Here is a 20,203-nt window from a genome sequence, read left to right as displayed (position 1 = left end):
TGTTGAGCAGGAGGCCGGCGCCGAAGGCGAGATCTCTCCGGAGGTCAGGCAGGAGGCCGGTGGCGAAGGCTTGGGACCTCAGGAGGCAGAGCTGGGCTGAGGACCACAGACTGAGCAGCTGGGCTGATGACCACCGGCGAGACAGCTGAGCTGATGGCAACCGACTGGACACGAGAAGATGAAGTTGGCCGGACCACCGGCAGGACTGGTATCGGTTGGACCCCCAACATGGCTCGAGGAGGAAGAGTCAACTGGACCACCGGCGGGACTGGTTCCGGTCGGACCATCGATGGACACCACGGAGCAGGAACCGGCGGAACCACCGACAGAGACCTTGGAACTGCAACTGACTGGACCACCAGCTGGGCTCGAGGAGCTGGTTTCGGCCGGACCTGGGACTGGCCACGAGGAGCAGTGGCTGCCCACTGTTCCCTTGAGGGATGGGTTAAATGCATAGAATGAATTTCGCAACATGTATGTGACAGTAAAGTATCTTCTTCTTCTAAAGAGGAACAGGAGTCAGCTGGACCACCTGCGGAGCTGATGCCGGTCGGACCACCGACGGGGAACAAGACAAGAGTCTGCTGGACCACCAACGGAGCTGGTGCTGGTTGGACCACCGATAAGGGACCAGGAACAAGAGTCTGCTGGAGCACCAATGGAGCTGGTGCCGGTCGGACCACCGACGGGGAACAAGGAACAAGAGTCGGCTGGACCACCAACGGAGCTGGTGCCAGTCGGACCACCGACGAGGGACCAGGGACAGGAGTCAGCTGGATGGAGCTGGTGTTGGTTGGCTAGCAACCCGTTAGCAGACCGGTTGCTTTCCAGCTGGTGGCTGGTTGGTTGGGGGTTTTGAGTCTGAGTGCTACAAATCACAATAACAGACAGAACGTCTAAACACAATAATGACTGGGCAAAGACTGAAGAGAAACACCTATATATATATATATATATATATATATATATATATATATATATATATATATATATATATATATATATATATATATATATATATATACACCAGGGACTAACAAGCAGGACAGGAGCAACACAGGTGACAGACATGAGACTAACGAGACACAGGCAGGCAGAGAGAGAGCAGGGGAAAACAGAGACTGACATGCAGAGGGATTACTGGGGTAATATGTATAATGCAGAGAAGGAACCTGAAGTAAATACTAAAACCCAAACCAAGGCACAGGACTGGGAACAAAGACAGAGAACTAAAATGCAGGACAAAGAGCTAAGATAAAAGACAAAATATAAACTACTAAGGACAAGGAACGAGAGAAACAGGCAAATAGAAAAACACATGAAACATGGCAAAAACAGATACACGCAGGGAAAAAATACAACTCAACATAACCCAAAACCAACTTATAACACACACAGGCTGTGGAAAGGAAAGGGTCCCCTTTGTTTATGCTTCACACATTTGTGTGGAACTGAGACAACCACAGACGGGTCATGGGGGGGGTAGCTCCACCTCACCCCCCTCCCTCACCATCTTGGAGAGGGATGTCAACAGACTGTTCAGGAGGCAGAAACCCCGCAAAGCAGCTGGGCCGGACTCTGTCTCCCCATCCACCCCGAAGCACTGTACTGATCTACTGTCTCCGGTGTTCACGGAGATCTTAAACACCTCACTGGAGACGTGCCATGTGCCAGCCTGCTTCAAAACCTCCACCATCATTCCTAAAAAGACAAGGACCACTGGACTAAACGATTACAAACCCATCACCTTGACCTCTGTTGTAATGAAGTTATTTGAGCGTCTTGTGTCGTCCCACCTCAAGTCCATACAGACCCAGTCCTGGACCCCCCTGCAGTAAACATGGCCCTTCACTTCATCCTCCAGCACCTGGATTCCCCAGGAACCTACACCAGGATCCTGTTTGTGGATTTCAGTTCTGCTTTCAACACCACCATCCCGGCCCTGCTGCAAGACAAGCTCTCCCAGCTGAACGTGCCTGACTCCAACTGCAGGTGGACGGACAGGAAGCAGCACATAAAGCTGGGAAAACATCTCTCTGACTCCAGAACCATCAGCACTGGTTCACCTCAGGGTTGCATTCTCTGCTCCTCTGCCTGTACACCAACAGCTGCACCTCCAGTAACCAGTCCATCAGGCTTCTGAAATTTGCGGATGACAACACCCTCATTGGGCTCATCTCTGCTGGGGATGAGTCCGCCTACAGGTGGGAGATTGACCATCTGGTGTCCAGGTGCAGTGACAGTAACAGTCTGGAGCTCAATGCTCTGAAGACAATGGATATGTTCCTGGATTTCAGAATGAGCTCAGCTCCACCCTCACCCATCATCCTGTGTGACTCCACAGTTGACTCTGTGGACTCCTTCTGCTGCCTGGGGACCATCATCTCCCAGGACCTCAGATGGGAGCTGTACATCACCTCCCTCACCAAAAGAGCAGAGGATGTACTTCGTGCGAAAGCTGAAGAAGTTCAGCCAGCCAAAGACAATGATGGTGCACTTCTACACCGCCATCATTGAGTCCATCCTCACCTCGTCCATCACCACCTGGTACGCTGCTACCACCACCAGGAACAAGGGCAGGCTGCAGCGTATCATTCGGTCTACAGAGAAGGCGATCCATCTCTCCAGGATTCTGAGGTGTGCAGTTTGTGTCCACCCACCCTGGACACAAACTGGAGGCTGCTGTCCGTAAGGACCAAAACCTCGCGCCACTTTCTTTCCGACTGCAGTGCAGTCCCCCCCTTTCCTTTATTTTTTATTTATATTTCTATATTTATGTTCTAAAGCACTAATATACCAAGACAAATTCCTTGTATGTGAAAATGCACCTGGAAATAAAGCACATTCTGATTCGGTGTAACAATCAATATTATCCTGGTATTTAGTTAAACTGTTCTGTTCTTCTGCTATTGTGTTATGTGTTGGACAGAGAGGACCCAAAAGCAATGCACAGGATGAACAGGTTTTATTAAGGGGTTGGGGGAGTGGAGGTGAGGGAGAGGCGGATGCCGGAGAAACACTGGCACGGGGAACCAAGGAGGAGAGGAGTCATGGGAGAACTGACCGGGGGGGTTAGTGAAAGAGTGTGGTGGCAGGCTGACTGGCTAGGCACTAGGAAGAGCCAGGGGGACGCTGTGGAGGAGGACCGAGGGGAGAAGGCAGGGTGGCGAGCCCAGCTGATTCAATGTAGGACAGAGCTGAGCGAACCTGGAGGGAAGACAGACAGCCAGGGTTAGAGGCAGGGAAACAGAAATGACGCTGAAAACTCAAGAGCTTGAGTGATGAAGTGGCACCAGGTAAGGAGCAACGACGACCAAGCAGAGGTTGTGTGGAGAACCGGGGTTGAAGTACTGGCAGAGATGGAGTTGATTGCTGGCAGGTGTGGCAGGCAGAGGAGGAGGCTGACGAGGAGCAAGTGTGGATCGTCAGCTGGGCTCAGGAGCAGAGAGAGAGGGAGTGCGTGTGTGTGCGCACGTGTGCGTTGCTGTGGTATGAAGATTGACTTGATAGACGTGCCCTGAAGGTAATTATATAGGTACATCTGAAAAAGTTTGGCAATGTTGTTGGCTAGCACACAGCAGCTAGCTTGCTCAGACCATAAAGCTGCTGTTAGCGGTTCGCTGTGCAATGAGGTGACAGATACAGACACTCTGCTATATGGCACCAAATTACTTCATTGATGAAAAATGCGATAATACTGCATACCTGTTGAGCCCCAACATATTGTCGCGGTGGAAATTACTTCACCACGACAGCCCTATATTGAACCCTATGACTCCTGTTCTATTCCCCATTGATTGCATTCTGCTTGTTTAATCATTGTTGTTTTATTTCTTTGATATATTTAACCTCACGTGTGTTCACTCTAGTTAGAAATAAATATTTACCTTGAACACAGGAACGTGTGTGTTTACTATTTAGTGATCCAGGTCACTGGGAGAGCCCACCCTCATATTTGAGACTGATTGATTTAACTAACTGATTAGAAATAATTGAACAATTAATAACTAACTTATCGCTAGTAATAATTGTTGCTATACCCAAGGAGTCCCAAAAGCCTTGGGCGGACAGCAAATTTTAGGTGGTGCCCTGAACAAGTGCTTATGACATTAATACTTCCAAGTGTTATTACTCATAATTTTATTAACAAGTGAAGTGTAGGTTCACTACAACAGTTCTGTCTCTAAATTCTGACCAAAAACCTCAAATAAACTTTTATGTTGAAAGCCACACAACTATGTTGGGAGATTTTATTGAAAATATTTCTTCCCTTTCTTTGTCAGGATGTACCGGCGGTGCTCTCCAATAATAGAACCTGTCTCCCTGCGTACGTTCAGACTTGGTCGTCTAGCTAATATGAATTCAACCTCAAGTGCATCAGCTACCTTTGTTCAGGCCTTTGATGACCCCAAAAAACAGGTCTGGTGAACCGAAATACTTGTACTGCAACTCTTATTTTATGTAACACTATGTATTGAGCTGGCTACTTAAAGTTGATCTCTTTTATGAAGAATCAGAATATCTTTGACAAATTTAAATCAGGTTTATATTATCTTCCCAAAACTGCCTTTAGAGTAGTAGCTCCTTCACCTCTGGTTCACTCCCTTGAACACTCAAACTGGCTGCTGTCACCCCCACCCTCAAAATACTCTAATATGACCAAATTCCAGCTCATCTCCAGTCTCAGCTTTTATTCAGAAATACTAGAAGGTGTTATTGCCTCCCACCTCATTATCCCACCCCATCTTCAATGACCTGTCCAAATCATTTCAAAACAGTATCTGCTCACAGCACAGAAACAGCCTTCGTCAAAGTCACTGCAGTAATCAAATCACTAATCAAAACTCACAGTTTAAGAACTGCTTTTAATGTGATAAAAATGCAGAGCCATACATTTTAATGTGTTTTTAAATACACTTTACATAAGTTAAAAAGATTATCTTTAAAATTGCTTAATAAATCATATGTTTTATCATTAATGATATGTTTTTGATTTTACTTAATCTCAGCTCAGTATTTGGCACAGGTGATGGTGTAATTTTTATGGATTAGTCTGCTAACTCACAAGTGATGAGTTGTAACATTGCTGTATTTTTCCTGTTTTCCACAGAACTCAGAGAAAGTTGATTTATTGGAGAAAGCTCTCAAAGCACACAAAAAGAGCACCAACATGGTGAGTATCATTTACAGTGCCACTCAATACTTTAGTTCAGTGTAGGTCCAGTTTATTATCAGTGCAAAAATGCCTTAAACCACACCTGTTAGGGCTTACTATAAACAGTTGTTCTTTTATACATCTAGAAATTATTGTAAAAATGTAATTAGTATGTTAGTATTGAATTTTTTTATGAAATTAATCACTTTTGTATTGACTGTGTATGGGGTTCAACACAACACAAACACACGTAACAAAAACACTGGTGAAAACACTGTCAACATCAGCAAGGCTTGAATCACGGAGAGACCTCTGCTTTGTTTTGGAACTGACAAAACTATAACTAACTATATTTGGCTTTATCCTATTGGACAGGTAAACTAACATTGATGCAAAGATGTGAAATATATCGGGATTTTGTGCTTTAGTTGGCTCAAGGTAACATTAGCTCCCCAGGTGCTTTAGATTTGTTATTGTTATACCGATTCTCAGGTATACAGCTTCTCCAACATCTCAGTTGTTGTATCTTACGTAATCCACATAATATACAATAATGCCACATACCTGTGCAGGACAACACCACAGTGGAAGACCCATTCACTACAACGTTACTTACTGAAGTCCATAAGTTATAAGTGTGGCAACAATCAACAATTTGTAATATTCAGTCCAGCTCACTAACTGTTTTTGTTGTCATCCAATCGGGGTCGCCAGGTCATTTTTCTGGGCTTTTAGCCCCAGATGTTTTGACCGTAGCCCTGAATGTAACTCAACAACAGTAACAAAATATTTTCCATGTTAATATGCAATAATCTTCATGATGCAGCCTGTCTCGCTGGTCTTCAAAGAGCAGAGGCCAGGGGCGTTTTTAGGATCTTGAAACATTGGGGGCTTAGCCCAGCCCATAACTTCATATCTTCACATAATAATTGACCCTCCACCAAGCAGTAAAGCAACAGTAAACAACCTCTACTTATATGGCACAATAAAACTCACAACAACACTGTTAACTGTGTCATGTCTGCTAAATTGTAATGTCGTGTGCGTAAATCAAATAATATAACAACAAAACAGTGACAGTATGAACCGGGGGTCTTAATTTCCTGCATTCTGGTGTTTTTCTGCACCAATTATTAAAATAATTTTCCTTTTTAAATCTCCATGAAGGTGTTTATAAGATCACTTTAAAATATCACATTTGCTGCCCACCAACTTTTGTTACCTGTGCCATATATTATAAAGATAGCCAACCAAACCGCTTCATTTGCAGTAGCACAGGCTGCCAATACAATCTGATTATTCCTGAAACATCTAAATAATCTTCACAACGCAAAGAATTATTGTGGCAGTAACAGGAGAGAAGCTCGTTGTTGAAGCACGTAAACCTACACGCAGAGGAAGCTGTGCGTCATGCGTAAAACCCAACAGAACTATTTTATCCACCAAATTCTGTCTCGCTCTCTCTCTGTGCATCTCAAAAATAAATAACAGCTGAAAGATTATTTTCACCGGCGACATTCTCACCGTCGGACATCGCTATCAAATAGATTAACAGTCGCCGCAAAGTAGTGAGAGAATATCATGACACCTGACCGTGACGCAGACACCTGACGCTCTGTGTCCTGCTGTCTCTCTCCCACTCGCTCAGACACACTTTGCTCTGTTTGACTGTCTCTCTGCTCCAGTATGCTTCATTCCCTCTAAAGCGGATGTGATCTGCACTTTTCAGAGGTGCAGAAGTGAACATTTGTGTGGAATTGTGGTGATATTTCTGTCTGATCCCAAGTGTTTTCAGTTTCGGTTTTCTTCCTTTGATGAAGAGCAGTGCGCTTGTCTCATCGAGTAGGCTACAAGTCAAATTATTTATTTATATTGGCCTAACTGTTTTTTTTAAATGGGCCAACGATCAGCCCATAAAGCGTTGGCCTATACTGACATTGGGCTAGCCCAATCACATCTTCTCTTTCAGCACCCACTCCCTCCCCCTCTGCTCGTGCTGTTTCTTGTGTTGTGGGCCAAAAAAATAATAATTCACCAAATGCGCGAAAATAACTGATATGTAGATTTAAACAAAAAAAAAAAATAATCTACTGATATCTGACAGCCTTACTGCGTTATATTACACTATATTCTTATTTTTGAATTGTCACCTGAAACATTCCCTCAATAAATTGGTGCAAAGAAATTCACCAGAATGCACAAAATTAAGTGTTTAAAGCCCAAAATTAATATTATCAGTGTTAATTATTATCAGTAGTAATTATAGAATTCATAATAAATGTAGGCTACATATATAATTTACTGTTGCTTTTTAGACGTACTTTGAGTAGGCGGCAATGAAAGATGACATAACATGAAAGATTTCTGTGCTGGGCTAAGCCCCCAATGTTTCAAGAGCCTGGAAACGCCCCTGTTATCATCTAATACATTTAGCTTTGCTGGCATTGCTAAACCTCCCTGAAGGATACACAAATAGTAAAAAAAAGCGAGCTGACGCTGATGCATCACATCAGCTTAAAGCCTGTGTAACATTGCAGCGAGTATAGATTAGTTCAAAGTCAAGCTGATAAAAATATTACTGTAACGTTGCAGTGCGAGTTTACATGAGTTTCCAGCATGTTATGTAAAGCTGTCTCTGTGTGTCAGATTTTTCTTACTCATGAGTTTGAGCACACGTGTGTGTTTGTTAACAATTTAATTCTGAAACATTTACAAACACTATGATTTTCACTTTACACCTAACAGACAATCAGTGGACAGGACGCATACGGACACCTCTTTGGTCTTAAGATGCAGGCTGTTGAGGAAAACATCTCCATGCCTGATCTCTTCACAGACACCTCCTTTGCTAAAGCCTTTGACTTCAGACACTTTACCTCTCAGGTAAGGATCAGGGTTGAAATTGGACATGAAGTGAAATTACACTATACTGCAACTTCAGATTGCCTAAACCAGTACTTTACACTCTGCAAAAAGTGGTTAATTTGTTAAATATAATACAGGCCGCTGCCTCCTCATCCAGCAGTGGCTCAGAGTTTGATGGTCGCCATGAAACAATAACCTTTTTCTCAACAAACAAGCTGTTAAAATATTCAGGCTACATGCAGGAAGAAATGCTGGTTTAGTTTTGCTTACAGCCTGTTGCAGTTTGTTTGTTACTGACTGCACTCTGTTAGCTACTGTTGCATCTCTCTGTGATTGGTGCATGGTCACTGCAGACTGTAACTGACTGCTGAATTCAAATAAATACATTAATAAATAAATATGGCTATTAAATAAATCCTAAAATAAAGAATTGAGGTAATACATGTTTGTATTAAATATATAAATGACTCAATATATTTAAATAAATAATTTGATAATAACAGATGGGCCCTGTGATCTATTTGGGACCTGTCCAGGGTGTACCCCGCCTTTTGCCAGGTGTCAGCTGGGTTTGCAGGATAAGCGGTTGACGATGGATGGATGGATGGATGGATGGATGGATGGATGGATGGATGGATGAATAACAGATGGAAATAAGGAGAGATGGGCCTTTGTGTGTTATTGTAAAACACTTTGTGACTCTGGAAAAGCGCAATATTAATAAAGTTTACTTGCTTACTTACAGTGCTTCAACAATAACTAACCCCTGCTTTATCACTTCTTTCCCTGTTCCCAAGGTAATATCCAAGTTTGACTGTCTGGCTTGTATTGGCCCTGAACAACCCAGTGCATACCTGGTGTACTACAGTATTAAGAATGATCACATTTACCTTATGGTGTCCACTTTTGAGGCTTCCAACACCTGCAAAGAAACCAATGCAGTACATCTAATCCAAGCCATGGAGGATGCTCTGTTGGACATGAAGACCCTGCTGGAACAAACACCAAGAGCCAAACTGTGAATCTAATCCAGACTTAAAGCAGTAGTTCAATATTTTGGGAGATTTGATTCTTTTTTTCGCTGATAGTTTGATGAGAAGATCATACCACTCTCATGTCTTAGTACAAGACAAGAAAACAAAAGGAAGAGTTAGTCTAGCACGTAGCTCCCCATAAAACTACAAGTTGTTATTAAACAAAATAATGCGTTACATAGGGAGCTTCAGAGATGCTGATGGGTGGAACTGTTTCCAGTCTTCGTGCTAAGGTACAAGCATGGTGGAGTGCTGAGGATGAATTAAAGCTGATGTAGGCAACGAAAGCCACTACACATTTTTATACAGAGTGAGTGCATGAGCAGAGCACGCATAGGTAGACAGGCAGGTAGGCCAGCCAATGTAATACAATATTTTACATTTATTTAGCTTTAAGGAGTTGGTGATGTTTCCAGTCAGGATGCTTTAAGCTCATCTATGCAGACTTTAGCCTTATCTTTATCGAACAGATATGAGAGGGTTATCATTCTTCTCATCTAACTCTCAGCAAGCAAATAAGCACTTTTTTCCAAAACGCCAAGCTATTGCTTGACTAACCTGACCCAACCTGAAGTAGACTTTATGGAGCTAATCTCGCAGATGAAGTCTCACAGTGGTTCAGACAGGCAGGGAACCTGTTTAATAGTCTCATGTTCTGTATACTTTCCAAATCTGCGTACACCACCTGCTGCTTCCCAACTAATTTTTATTCCCTCACTTCTTCACTAGCATTTAAACTATGTACGTTTGTTGTCTACTTAGGCTATGTGTTCATGTTCAGTCAAAAAATTGGTATGTGACGCTTTGCTCTAAGAGTGTGTTATTGTTGTGATAAAGGGTTAAAACCTTGATGAAGCATATAAATGCCATCATAAGGAGCAAAGATGTTTGCGCACTGCTTCTCTTCATGACACACTACACTATATTCTTTAAATTATTTCTTACTTAATCCTGTACACACAAGAAACCGATAATATCATAAACAGCTTGCCATTAAATATACTGAGGACATTCATATGTCCAAGATGTTGAATTCTTTTATTTTCATGTACCATGGTGTTTCCTCTTGTGCCACCCTCAGAGGGCTGTTTCACAAAAGCAGAATTTAGAAATCCAGGATAAGAGATAAAGCTAGGCTTGACCTAGTGGGATCAGTGCATCCTGGCTTTATCCGTTTCACGAAGGCCAAACCAGGCTCAGGAGGAGCGGCTATGTCAAGCCAGGTGTAAGTAATTCAGATAAATGCACATCAACAACTGTAAATGCCCACTTACCCCACCCTGGGTTGATCTTAGTAATTGTTGAAAGTAGTTGTTATTTCCTTTATATTTTGTTGTTTGTATGGAGTTTGGTTTTATTGGAATTATGGTGTAAACGTGGACACATCACTCCTCGCAGTTACCAGTAATGTCCACCAATGGGCAGTGTAGTTTCTGCCACTAGGCTAAACTGACCCCTGTAAGGCTGTAAGTAAACCCGTACTTGCCAATTTACACTATATATATATATATATATATATATTTTTTTTTTATCTCTGGTTGGGGTCCAATTAAATGACAAATCTGACAAAAGTGTATAAAGTAATATAACCTTCTTGGAATTAACTATCTTCATTGCTTCATTGAATCTAAGTAGAGAGACAGCTCTTTCAGAAAAACAGTGAAATGTGGGGTGTTTTTTAAGAATTTACGTTTGTGTAAAAAATATTTCTATAGAATTATCAGGTTGTTGCATAAACATTCCAGTTTTCTGTCCTCCATTATAAAACCCAATCTAACTACTATAAGTCAAGGCTGGTATAGTCAGACTACTATGTTACAGCGAATCTCAAAATAATTTAGAGCTGTATTTATGCCTAAAATCATCATACTCCAGCAGGTTACCTCTGTGATCCATCAGATGTTGAATAGAGCATATTCCCTATTCCATCCAGTTTTTAAAGACTTTTTCTTTATCATAATACACTGATTGTTCCAAATTGGTGAGTTATGAGGGGGAAAGTTATGTTTATAGATCAGTTTCCAATAATGGACGACTTGCTGGTGAAATACAGTTAACCTTATTGGCAGCTTACTAATTTCAAAATCGCATTTCAACAGAAATTCTACACCCCCGAAGTCCATAGAAATTAAAAGGTAAACTAAACCAAATTGTTTCATTCTGATTTATAAATCTTTGTAATCATTTTAGCTTTAAAGTACTATTTATAGGATCAAAGTCAATTGCATTCAACCCACCCTCTTCCAAAGACTTAACAATGTCATCTTTTCTAATATAGTGAGGCTTGTTTCTCCATATAAAATTAAAAATAACCTGGTTGATTGTTTTAATTACATTATCAGGGATTGCCACTGAATAAGCTGGGTAAATAAGTTTTTTGTTATGGCTTCCATTTTAGATGTATATAGAATATAGAAAAATCCCTCTGCAGCCATGTATTCAAAATCATTTTACTCTTTTTCAGAATATTATCTGAATATTATCTTTTCTCTCTATTGCCAAGATCCTTAGACATGGTAATCCCCAGATATTTGACGTCATTCTTAACTGGTATACCTTGAATAGATGTTAAAGGTGGGCAGTGGTGACCCTTGTGACCTGAGCTTGTGACCGGGAGGCCGCCGGTTCAGTCGGTAGGATAAAATCTGGGTGTGGAAAGTAAACCAAGCACTGAGGTGCCCTTGAGCAAGGCATAAGCCCTAAGTGGAGAGCAGACCATGCTGCGGTTGTACTGGGCAGCTTCCAGATGTGAATGTGTAACAGTGTGAATGTGATCAGGGCCTCCCTGCAAATGAGGTTGCTCTCAGTGAAGCTCCCTGAATAAATATAGGTAAACTAAATCATGGGTGATCATGGAGTGCCGTCAATTTATGCATTTATTAAAATGTAAGTAAAGACCTGAGGCTTTTGAAAAAAAAGAGATAATGAGAATCTTTAAGGCTTTTGGAATTTGTGCCGCATTTTTAGGAAGAGGGTAGTATCGTCCACTAATTGACTAATAATCAATGAGCTTCCCAAAACATTCAACCGTTGTACTTCATCACTGTTCTTAAACATAATGCTAACATCTCTGCAACCAAAATGAAAAGCAAGGGAGAAGCTGGGCAACCTTGACGGATTCTTCTCTTCATGTCAAATCGTTTACACGTGCCTAAAGGCAATGATACAGAACTATTTAGATCACTAGAATACAAATCCCTTGTTTCATAGTAGGTGTTAATGTCGTATTAGTAAAGCATTCTCAGATAGCAAAAAATAATAGTTCTTTAATATCTTCATAGAATAATTTTTAATTGAGAGCATTTCCACATTTCAATTTCGGACTCACACAACTCTAAAAATTCTGTACTGATTGTAGAAATGGGTTTTTTATAATGTCAAAGAGGGCAGTAGCATCCTCTCTGGAGTAAGAGGAGGAGTCTGCATAAAATTTGTGAACCTCTCTCTTATCTCTCTCGTCTTCTTTTCTCCAAACCACAGAAATATGCACTATTGGACTCGGAGTGGAATTTGCAGCAGGACTGATGCGTTTTGCTTTGCAGCTCTGGGGCTAATTGTCTAATTGTCTGCTACATAATGAACATTTCTTCATAGAAGTCAAGGGGAAATGTGTCTCTTTGATTTGCAATGAAACCGTTGTAGTGATTAAAGAATATAATGTACACCAACACTATGAAACCAAACATCAGACACACATCCTACACTGATGCCGAGCGAGAGGAGAAAGTTAAGCAAAAGAGAGCTCGCCTGCTAGCTCAACAACAGTATTTTTCCCGTGCTAACAAAATACAAAAAAATGCCACAATGGCCAGCTGCGAGGTAACTCATTTCCCGGCATGGGAAACCTTTCTCAGATGGCGACTTCATAAAACAGTGCCTCATTACAGTCGCAGTTGTTAATTTTTTTTGCGGGGAGTTGATGAGAACTTTTGCATTACGGAGGAGCTGTTTGATCTTAGGAGCCTAAAGAGCACAACAACGGGTAAGGACATGTTTGAAGCTGTGTCAAATGAAATTATTGATCATCTTAATGCACCGAACATGAGCCAAGAGCCAAGAACAACTACGCAGCTTCAATGTTGCGTACTTCCCCACTCTGTTCGAAATCAAATGTGCTTTTCCAAAGGCTGACCTTTCAGCTAAAAAGGGGAAGTTTGTGTCCGTGATCACATCTCTCATCACAGAATTTAGTTGCCGATTCCAAGATTTTTCTGACATTGAGAAAGAAATAAAGCTGTTCTCGGGAATAATTCAAATCAAGACTACACCAGAAAGCTGCATGGTAAGTAGCCTGGCTTACCAAATCTAACTAAACTATTATAAGGATGATAAATCTATAAAAAAAGAAACATGCATATAAAAAACTGTGCATAATATCTGTCTTGATGGCATCAATCAGAAATAATGTAGTTAGTTTGGTATATGAACATATTTTACACATGTTTTTCTTGGCGGCCCAAATTACCTTAACCCACTGAGGTAAAATGGGCCATCATCTGTGTCACACACACACACACATACACACAATTTAGTCCCTAATCATATAAAATGTACACCAAATAATTATTCTATTTCTTGCAATAACATAGGCTCTTTTTGTTATTTTCTTTCTGTTCAGTCTGTGAGATTGGTCACATTCACTGACTTGATCTCAGTGCCGCAAAGAGAGGGCCATCAGAAAGAGAGTGAAGCCACCATCATATAACTTCACAAGTGAGCAACACATTGAATATATTAAAACAAAAAGTCATCCAGCAAGCAACCAGCCAAGCAAGCCAGCAAGTACCCGGGCAGCAATCAACCAAAAGGAGGGAAAAAAAGCAGGTCAAGAGAAGCAAATCACCTTGCAAAGTCTGCAACATCCACTATGGTGACCCAAATGACCCTGAGGCTACTGAGGAATGGGTAAAATGTGATCCATGTTCTGCCTGGTTTCATGAGAGCTGAGGTGAAGAGAATGGTATCTGTGTTGACGATGGTTTCATTTGAATGTGAATTATTGTAATGTGCACATTCCGTTCTAAATGTGTTGTTCACACACACACACACCACTGACATCAGTTCACTGATCTATGCTGTTCCAAAGTGGACTTTTTTAATTCCACATTTGTTTGTTTAATGCAGTTTAAATGTTATGTGGCTGTATAAGCAACTGGCTCATTGTACCTGAAACAGCTGGTCCATTTTACCTGAAACTGCTCATGCAAAAAAAGTTGGCACAGCGGATGTTTCAAGAACTGTAGGCCCTAAATAATTATATTTTATTACATAATTTCAACACAAAATTATCAAAAACAGTCATTATTAATTATAAAAACACATGGAAAAGGCATATAAGGTATTGTATTATTGTCTCAAACGAATTACCAAAAAGTGGCCCAATTTAGCTGATATCACCCTAGATGTAGAAGTGAAAGAGAGTCTGCAAATGGAACTTATCGAAATGCAGTGTGATTATTCTTTGAAGAATCAACATCAGCTCCTCTCCCTACCCAACTTCTACCAGAGCTTGGAAAAGGCCCAGTTTCCTCTGATGAGAAGTCACACAAAAAGAATGACTGAGATGACATGATGAGAGTCTGTTTGGCTCAACATACGTGAACAAACATTTTCTCTGTTAACTCTAAACAAAAGCAGACTGAGAACCAAAATGACCGACAGCCATCTCAGTGATGTCCTTTGCGTCTCAACTACCAAAGTTACTCCTGACCTGCCAGCCATCCTTGAGTCCAAAGCGCAGCATCACTGCTCCCGCTAAGTGCAACGTTGTTATAGGTGAGTTAAAAAAAATAATCATGCATTTTTAAGCCCAATTAGTTAATAAAGTCAGTCAATTAAAGTTTTCTAACATTAATATTTTCCCCTTATTTTTCCCACTGCAGGGCTGTGAAGGGGGGTCGTCATCATGACTAGGAAGCAATCTAAGACTGCTGTTTTGAGAATGAACTGCCAGCCATTTTTGTAACATAAAAATAAAACCAATAAATGGAAAGTTGATAAGCATATTCAATTATCGAGCATGATTTATATTTGACTGATATTACTTAATTGAATACACTAGCAGTGAGGCAAAATACTTAATATACACCTCTAGTGAGTGGCCCAGCCCTTCCTATTTTTTTCTGTGTGACCCTGCTCAACTTGATCTGTGTCTTTTATGCTTACTGTGAATTTTTGCACATTGCTTTTTAATATCCTGTATAATTTTTGCATTCTTTTTTTCTCCATTAGTAATATAGTATTATTTTGTATACGTGTACATTTTTGATCTCTTTACTTTATCTTTATTTATATTTCTATATTTATGTTCTAAAGCACCAATATCCCAAGGCAAAATGTACCTGGCAATAAACCTCATTCTCATTCTAATTCTGTGTAACTATCAATCTTATCCTGGAAGTATTTAGTTAAGCTGTTCTGTTCATCTGCTACTGATCACTTTAAAATGTGTTGTTTTAACTGTAACAATTCTATTTTTCACGGATGATTAACTACAATACTTTCCCTTTCCTTGATCTAATGCTTAGAAACTAAGAACGGTATAACTGTTTATGGTATTTAAGAAAAGTGTTGATATTGTGGAAAGATATGTGATTAAGCATGTGCAAATAGACTTTAAGACATTACATTACAGATTAAAGTTAAAACCTTGAGGCACAAAAGGTGATTCCCACCGTGGAACACGCTCAACGTGTTTTTGTTTGTCATGTTCAGCCATGACCTCTCTCTCTTCTTCTTGTTCTTCCACTCACTTGCAGCCGCATCTCCTCACAACAGCCAGCCTGGGCCCACCAAACCTGCACTCCAGGGTTACCAGCATTAATTCAGTACTCCCTATTCACATGTTCATCGACTATTGCAATGCCCTCCTAGCAGGTCTCCCAGCTTGTGCGGTGAAACCCTTACAAATGGTTCAGAACGCAGCAGCGCGTCTGGTTTTTGATCAGCCCAAAAGGACTCATGTCACTCCATTACTCAGTGACCTCCACTGGCTCCCCGTGGCCTCCAGAATCAAATTCAAGTCACTAATGCTGCATACAGAGTGACTACTGGGTCTGCACCATCTACCTAAACTCCATAATACAAACTTACGTTCCTTCTCGGCCGCTACGCTCCTCCAACAAACGCCGCCTGGCTCTGCCGTCCCTTCACACAAAGCAATCCCAGTCCCGGCTATTCTCATCTGTGACACCACGATGGTGGAACGAGCTACCACACGCCATCAGAGCAGGGGCGTCCCTCTCTAACTTCAAGACGCTCTTGAAAACTCATCTCTTCTGAGAACACTTCCTCTTATAACACCTCTAACTCCTAACCTCTACTTCCTGTGCTCTTCTTCTTCTATCCCCTACAATGATCTTGTATGTTTGTTAACTCTTACTTCCTTCCCTAGGTATTTACCCAATTGATGTGATATGTACTGTGAGGTTGGTTCCATTTGTAGTGAACATATGTAGGTACTTTGTATAAAAATTTGAGAACTCTAGCTAAAAAAGTGTCACAACCATACCCGGTCTCCCCTAACAGAGAGGATATAAACTCAGAACCGAGCCAGAGCTAACGGCCATATCACAGTACCAGCTGCCGGTTGTGGGCCTTCGTAATAATGGACGGCTTCAGAACACCAAGCAGTAAGGCAAACAAACTCTACATTCTGTGGTCAAGTCCCTTTAATCCTGAAACCAATAGGCTCAGTGTAACTCAGTTATCACCTTAGAACTTGCGTCGATACATTTTCCTTGCTACCTTAGTCATATTCTTTCCACAATAGCCAAACTGAATTCACATTGAACCCTATGACTCCTGTTCTATTCCCCATTGATTGCATTCTGCTTGTTTAATCATTGTTGTTTTATTTCTTTGATATATTTAACCTCACGTGTGTTCACTCTAGTTAGAAATAAATATTTACCTTGATCGCAGGAACATGTGTGAGTACTATTTAGTGATCCAGGTCACTGTATAGAGAGCTCACCCTCAGATGTGAGACTGATTGATTTAACTAACTGATCACTAGCAATAATTGTTGTAAATATTAAGCTATACCCAAGGAGTCCCAAAAGCCTTGGGCGGACAGCTAATTTTAGGTAGTGCCCTGAACAAGTGCTTATGATATTAATACTTCTAAGTGTTATTACTCATAATTATATTAAAGTGTAGGTTCACTATGACAGTTCTGTCATAGTGAATCTGTTCTTCTGAGTGAAAAAACTCAAACTGTTATGTTGAAAGCCACACAACTATGATGGGACACAAAGTTTACATTTACAACATTTCCTCCCTTTCTTTGTCAGGATGTACCAGCGGTGCTCTCCAATAATAGAACCTGTCTCCTTGCGTACGTTCAGACTTGGCCGTCTAGCTTATTTGAATTCAACCTCAAGAGCTTCAACTAGGCCTTTGATGACCCCAAAAAACAGGTCTGATGAACCGAAAAACTACTGTTACGGCTGCGGCCGAGTATTAGGTTAGTGCAACTCTTGTCTTATGTAACACTATGATTTGAGCTCGCTACTTAAAGTTGATCTTTTTTATGAAGAATCACGGATCTATAACCTTCCCGAATCTGCCTTTGGAGTAGTAGCTCTTTCACCTCTAGTTCACTCCCCCCGAACACTCAAACTGGTTGTTGTCACCCACATTCTCAAAATATTAGGTTCCTACCTCAGTAGTTGACCTGATACTACAGTAGCCTCCCATCTCATTAGCCCACCCCATCTTCACTGACCTGTTCGAACCATTTCAATACAGTATCTGCCCACAGCAAAGCACAGAAACAGCCTTCCTCAAAGTCACTGCAGTAATCAAATCACTAATCAAAACTCACAGTTTAAGAACTGCTTTTAATGTGATAATAATGCAGAGTTATACATTTTAATGTGTTTTTATATAATATTTTTACCTTATGTAAAGTGCTTTATAAGATAAGATAAGATAAGATATTACTTGATTAATCCCCTGTATGGGGAAATTTAGGTCAACATAGCAGCACTAGGAATATAAAAGAACAGATGCAGTATTGTAGATGTATTAACACACTATTTACACTTTACAATCAATAATAATTATTTCCAACCAGATAAACGTCTCAGATAAAATCAGGCACAAATCTGTCAGTTTGGTGCTTTATAAATCATATGTTTTATCATTAATGATGTGTTTTTGATTCTACTTGATCTCAGCTCAGTATATGGAACAGGTGATGGTGTAATTTTTATGGATTAGTCTGATAACATTTATTGATTTAGCTTTTATCCAAAGCTATAGCAACTCAGAGGAAGTTGATTTATTGGAGAAAGCTCTCAAAGCACACAAAAAGAGCACTAACATGGTGAGTATCATTTACAGCACCACTCAATACTTTAGTTCAGTGTAGGTCCAGTTTATTATCAGTGCAAAGAAGCCTTACTATAAACAGTTGTCCCTTTTAAATCTAGAAATTATTGTAAAAATGTATGTTAATATTGAAGTTTTTTTTATGAAATTACCGTAAAACTTCAATTAATAGCAGAGTGGCCTGGTCTGGTTTTTATAGAAGTTCTTTGGATGTATAAAACATCTTAAACGCGGCGGGGTCGCCGCTTTAGCTGCTTCCAAGCTGCTTTGAAGCTGCTTAGATGGCTACAAATATTAATGTTTAAACGTATGATCAATGTCAATATGGACATGCTGAACATCGTTAGATCGGTTAGATTCTCCACAATGCCACTGTTAAGTTCTTTTAACGGAAACAACAAGACCCAAAGTCTAATTCTTCTAGATTTGCCGGTGTAACCCGCATGGCTACAAAAGAGTAAAAGGGGGGAAAAGTTCTGACAAGTTAACTTTGAAGTGCTCCTTAAGTCTGAATGTGTCCTTGATTATTTATATTCCTTTAGTTTGTAAGGGTCCACCCATCAAAAGAATCAAAACAGCTTTTCAGAAAAATTTATCCAAGTTGTGAATCCTTTCATGTGAAGTCTGTGAAGCTGTCTGTCGGAGCTAGATCAAATGACTGACGTGTATTTGATATTTGATCATTTTTACATAAGTATTATTCTGTTTGAAATAAATAAACTGTTTCATAGTAGTTTCAGTTTTGTGCAAAAAGAATTAAAGGCCTGTCCCATATGGACGCCTGTCCAAAATAAAGGCAGGGTCTTGTTTCAGTGATAACATCTTAACTTAGACTTCAACTCCTTGTGGCATTTGTATTTCAATTTGAGGCATTTGAGTTCATCCCCTATCGGTACACTGAACTTAATTTCTTTGCTAATGGTTTAACTCTTAGTGTTTAAGCTTTGTCACTCAGCAGGCAGCACCAGCAAAGGCGTAGTATTTAGTCAACACGTCCTCATACCTAAACATCAAAATAGGTTGTCATTTGTCCCAAAACAATGTTTAGGACCGTTTCCAAATGACGTGTTGGCACGTACCATTCCAGCAGCAGGTCAATTGATGTTTAATACGTGGTAAATGTTGTAAAACAGTCAGTTTAGTAAAACATTGTGGTTAGGATTAATTTAAGTACATTACGTAAGTCACATGACATAAGTCCTCTACATAATGTTATTTCATTTAAAACATGTCAAATTTAACTTTATTTCATACGCGGACTCGAACCTGAGTGAAGGTCCTTTATCTAATCCATCACCTGCTTACATTGGCTTAGTTGCTATTTTTGTTTTATTTATAGTTTATAGTCACCTGACTTCTTTCGCCACTAGAGTTGGCCTAGCAATAAAACTTAAATAAGGCTTAATAAGCTGCAACATAATTATGGTTGAATTTTGTACATAGTCTATATCCAACAATATCCAGTGACTACTGAATTGACACTAGCAATAATTTGAATCCAAAAATTGAAATATAACCACTGTTGTAAATCAGTGATGAGATTGTTTTGTTCATCAATCATACTCCTTCACCTGCTTCACCTTTCACATCTTTTCCAGAAATGCAAATCAACTCCTAGCAATCACAAAGAAACGTTTTCGAGATCAATCGTAATATTTCTCAGCCTAAAATGTCTAAATATCTTGTTTCCTACAGACAGTCTCACCTGTGATGATGACAGACTTCCCGGCCATCGCTGCGTTTCTTTAACATTTGGATCTTTTGGAGAGTCTGTGTGAGGATGATGTAAACTCCCAGAACCACACTGACCAGC

At 40.4% G+C, this 20,203-nt stretch overlaps 1 protein-coding gene across 1 annotated transcript in view; it reads left to right on the top strand.

The window, feature by feature from the left end:
* Window positions 1-10,067, top strand: part of LOC123979166 (carnitine O-acetyltransferase-like) — a gene marked incomplete at its 5' end in the record, with an annotated part of 36,479 nt that extends 26,412 nt beyond the window's left edge. The window contains 4 exon segments of the mRNA XM_046062942.1: window positions 4,284-4,419; window positions 5,111-5,173; window positions 7,901-8,038; window positions 8,818-10,067. Of these exon segments, the coding sequence (XP_045918898.1) occupies window positions 4,284-4,419; window positions 5,111-5,173; window positions 7,901-8,038; window positions 8,818-9,042 (562 nt within the window).
* Between the last annotated feature and the right edge of the window lie 10,136 nt (window positions 10,068-20,203).

This window comes from Micropterus dolomieu, linkage group LG11 (assembly GCF_021292245.1).
Source record: "Micropterus dolomieu isolate WLL.071019.BEF.003 ecotype Adirondacks linkage group LG11, ASM2129224v1, whole genome shotgun sequence".
Classification (NCBI taxonomy): domain Eukaryota; kingdom Metazoa; phylum Chordata; class Actinopteri; order Centrarchiformes; family Centrarchidae; genus Micropterus; species Micropterus dolomieu.
The sequence above is the reverse complement of the archived record's forward strand: the minus strand, read 5'-3'. Positions and strand labels throughout refer to the sequence as shown.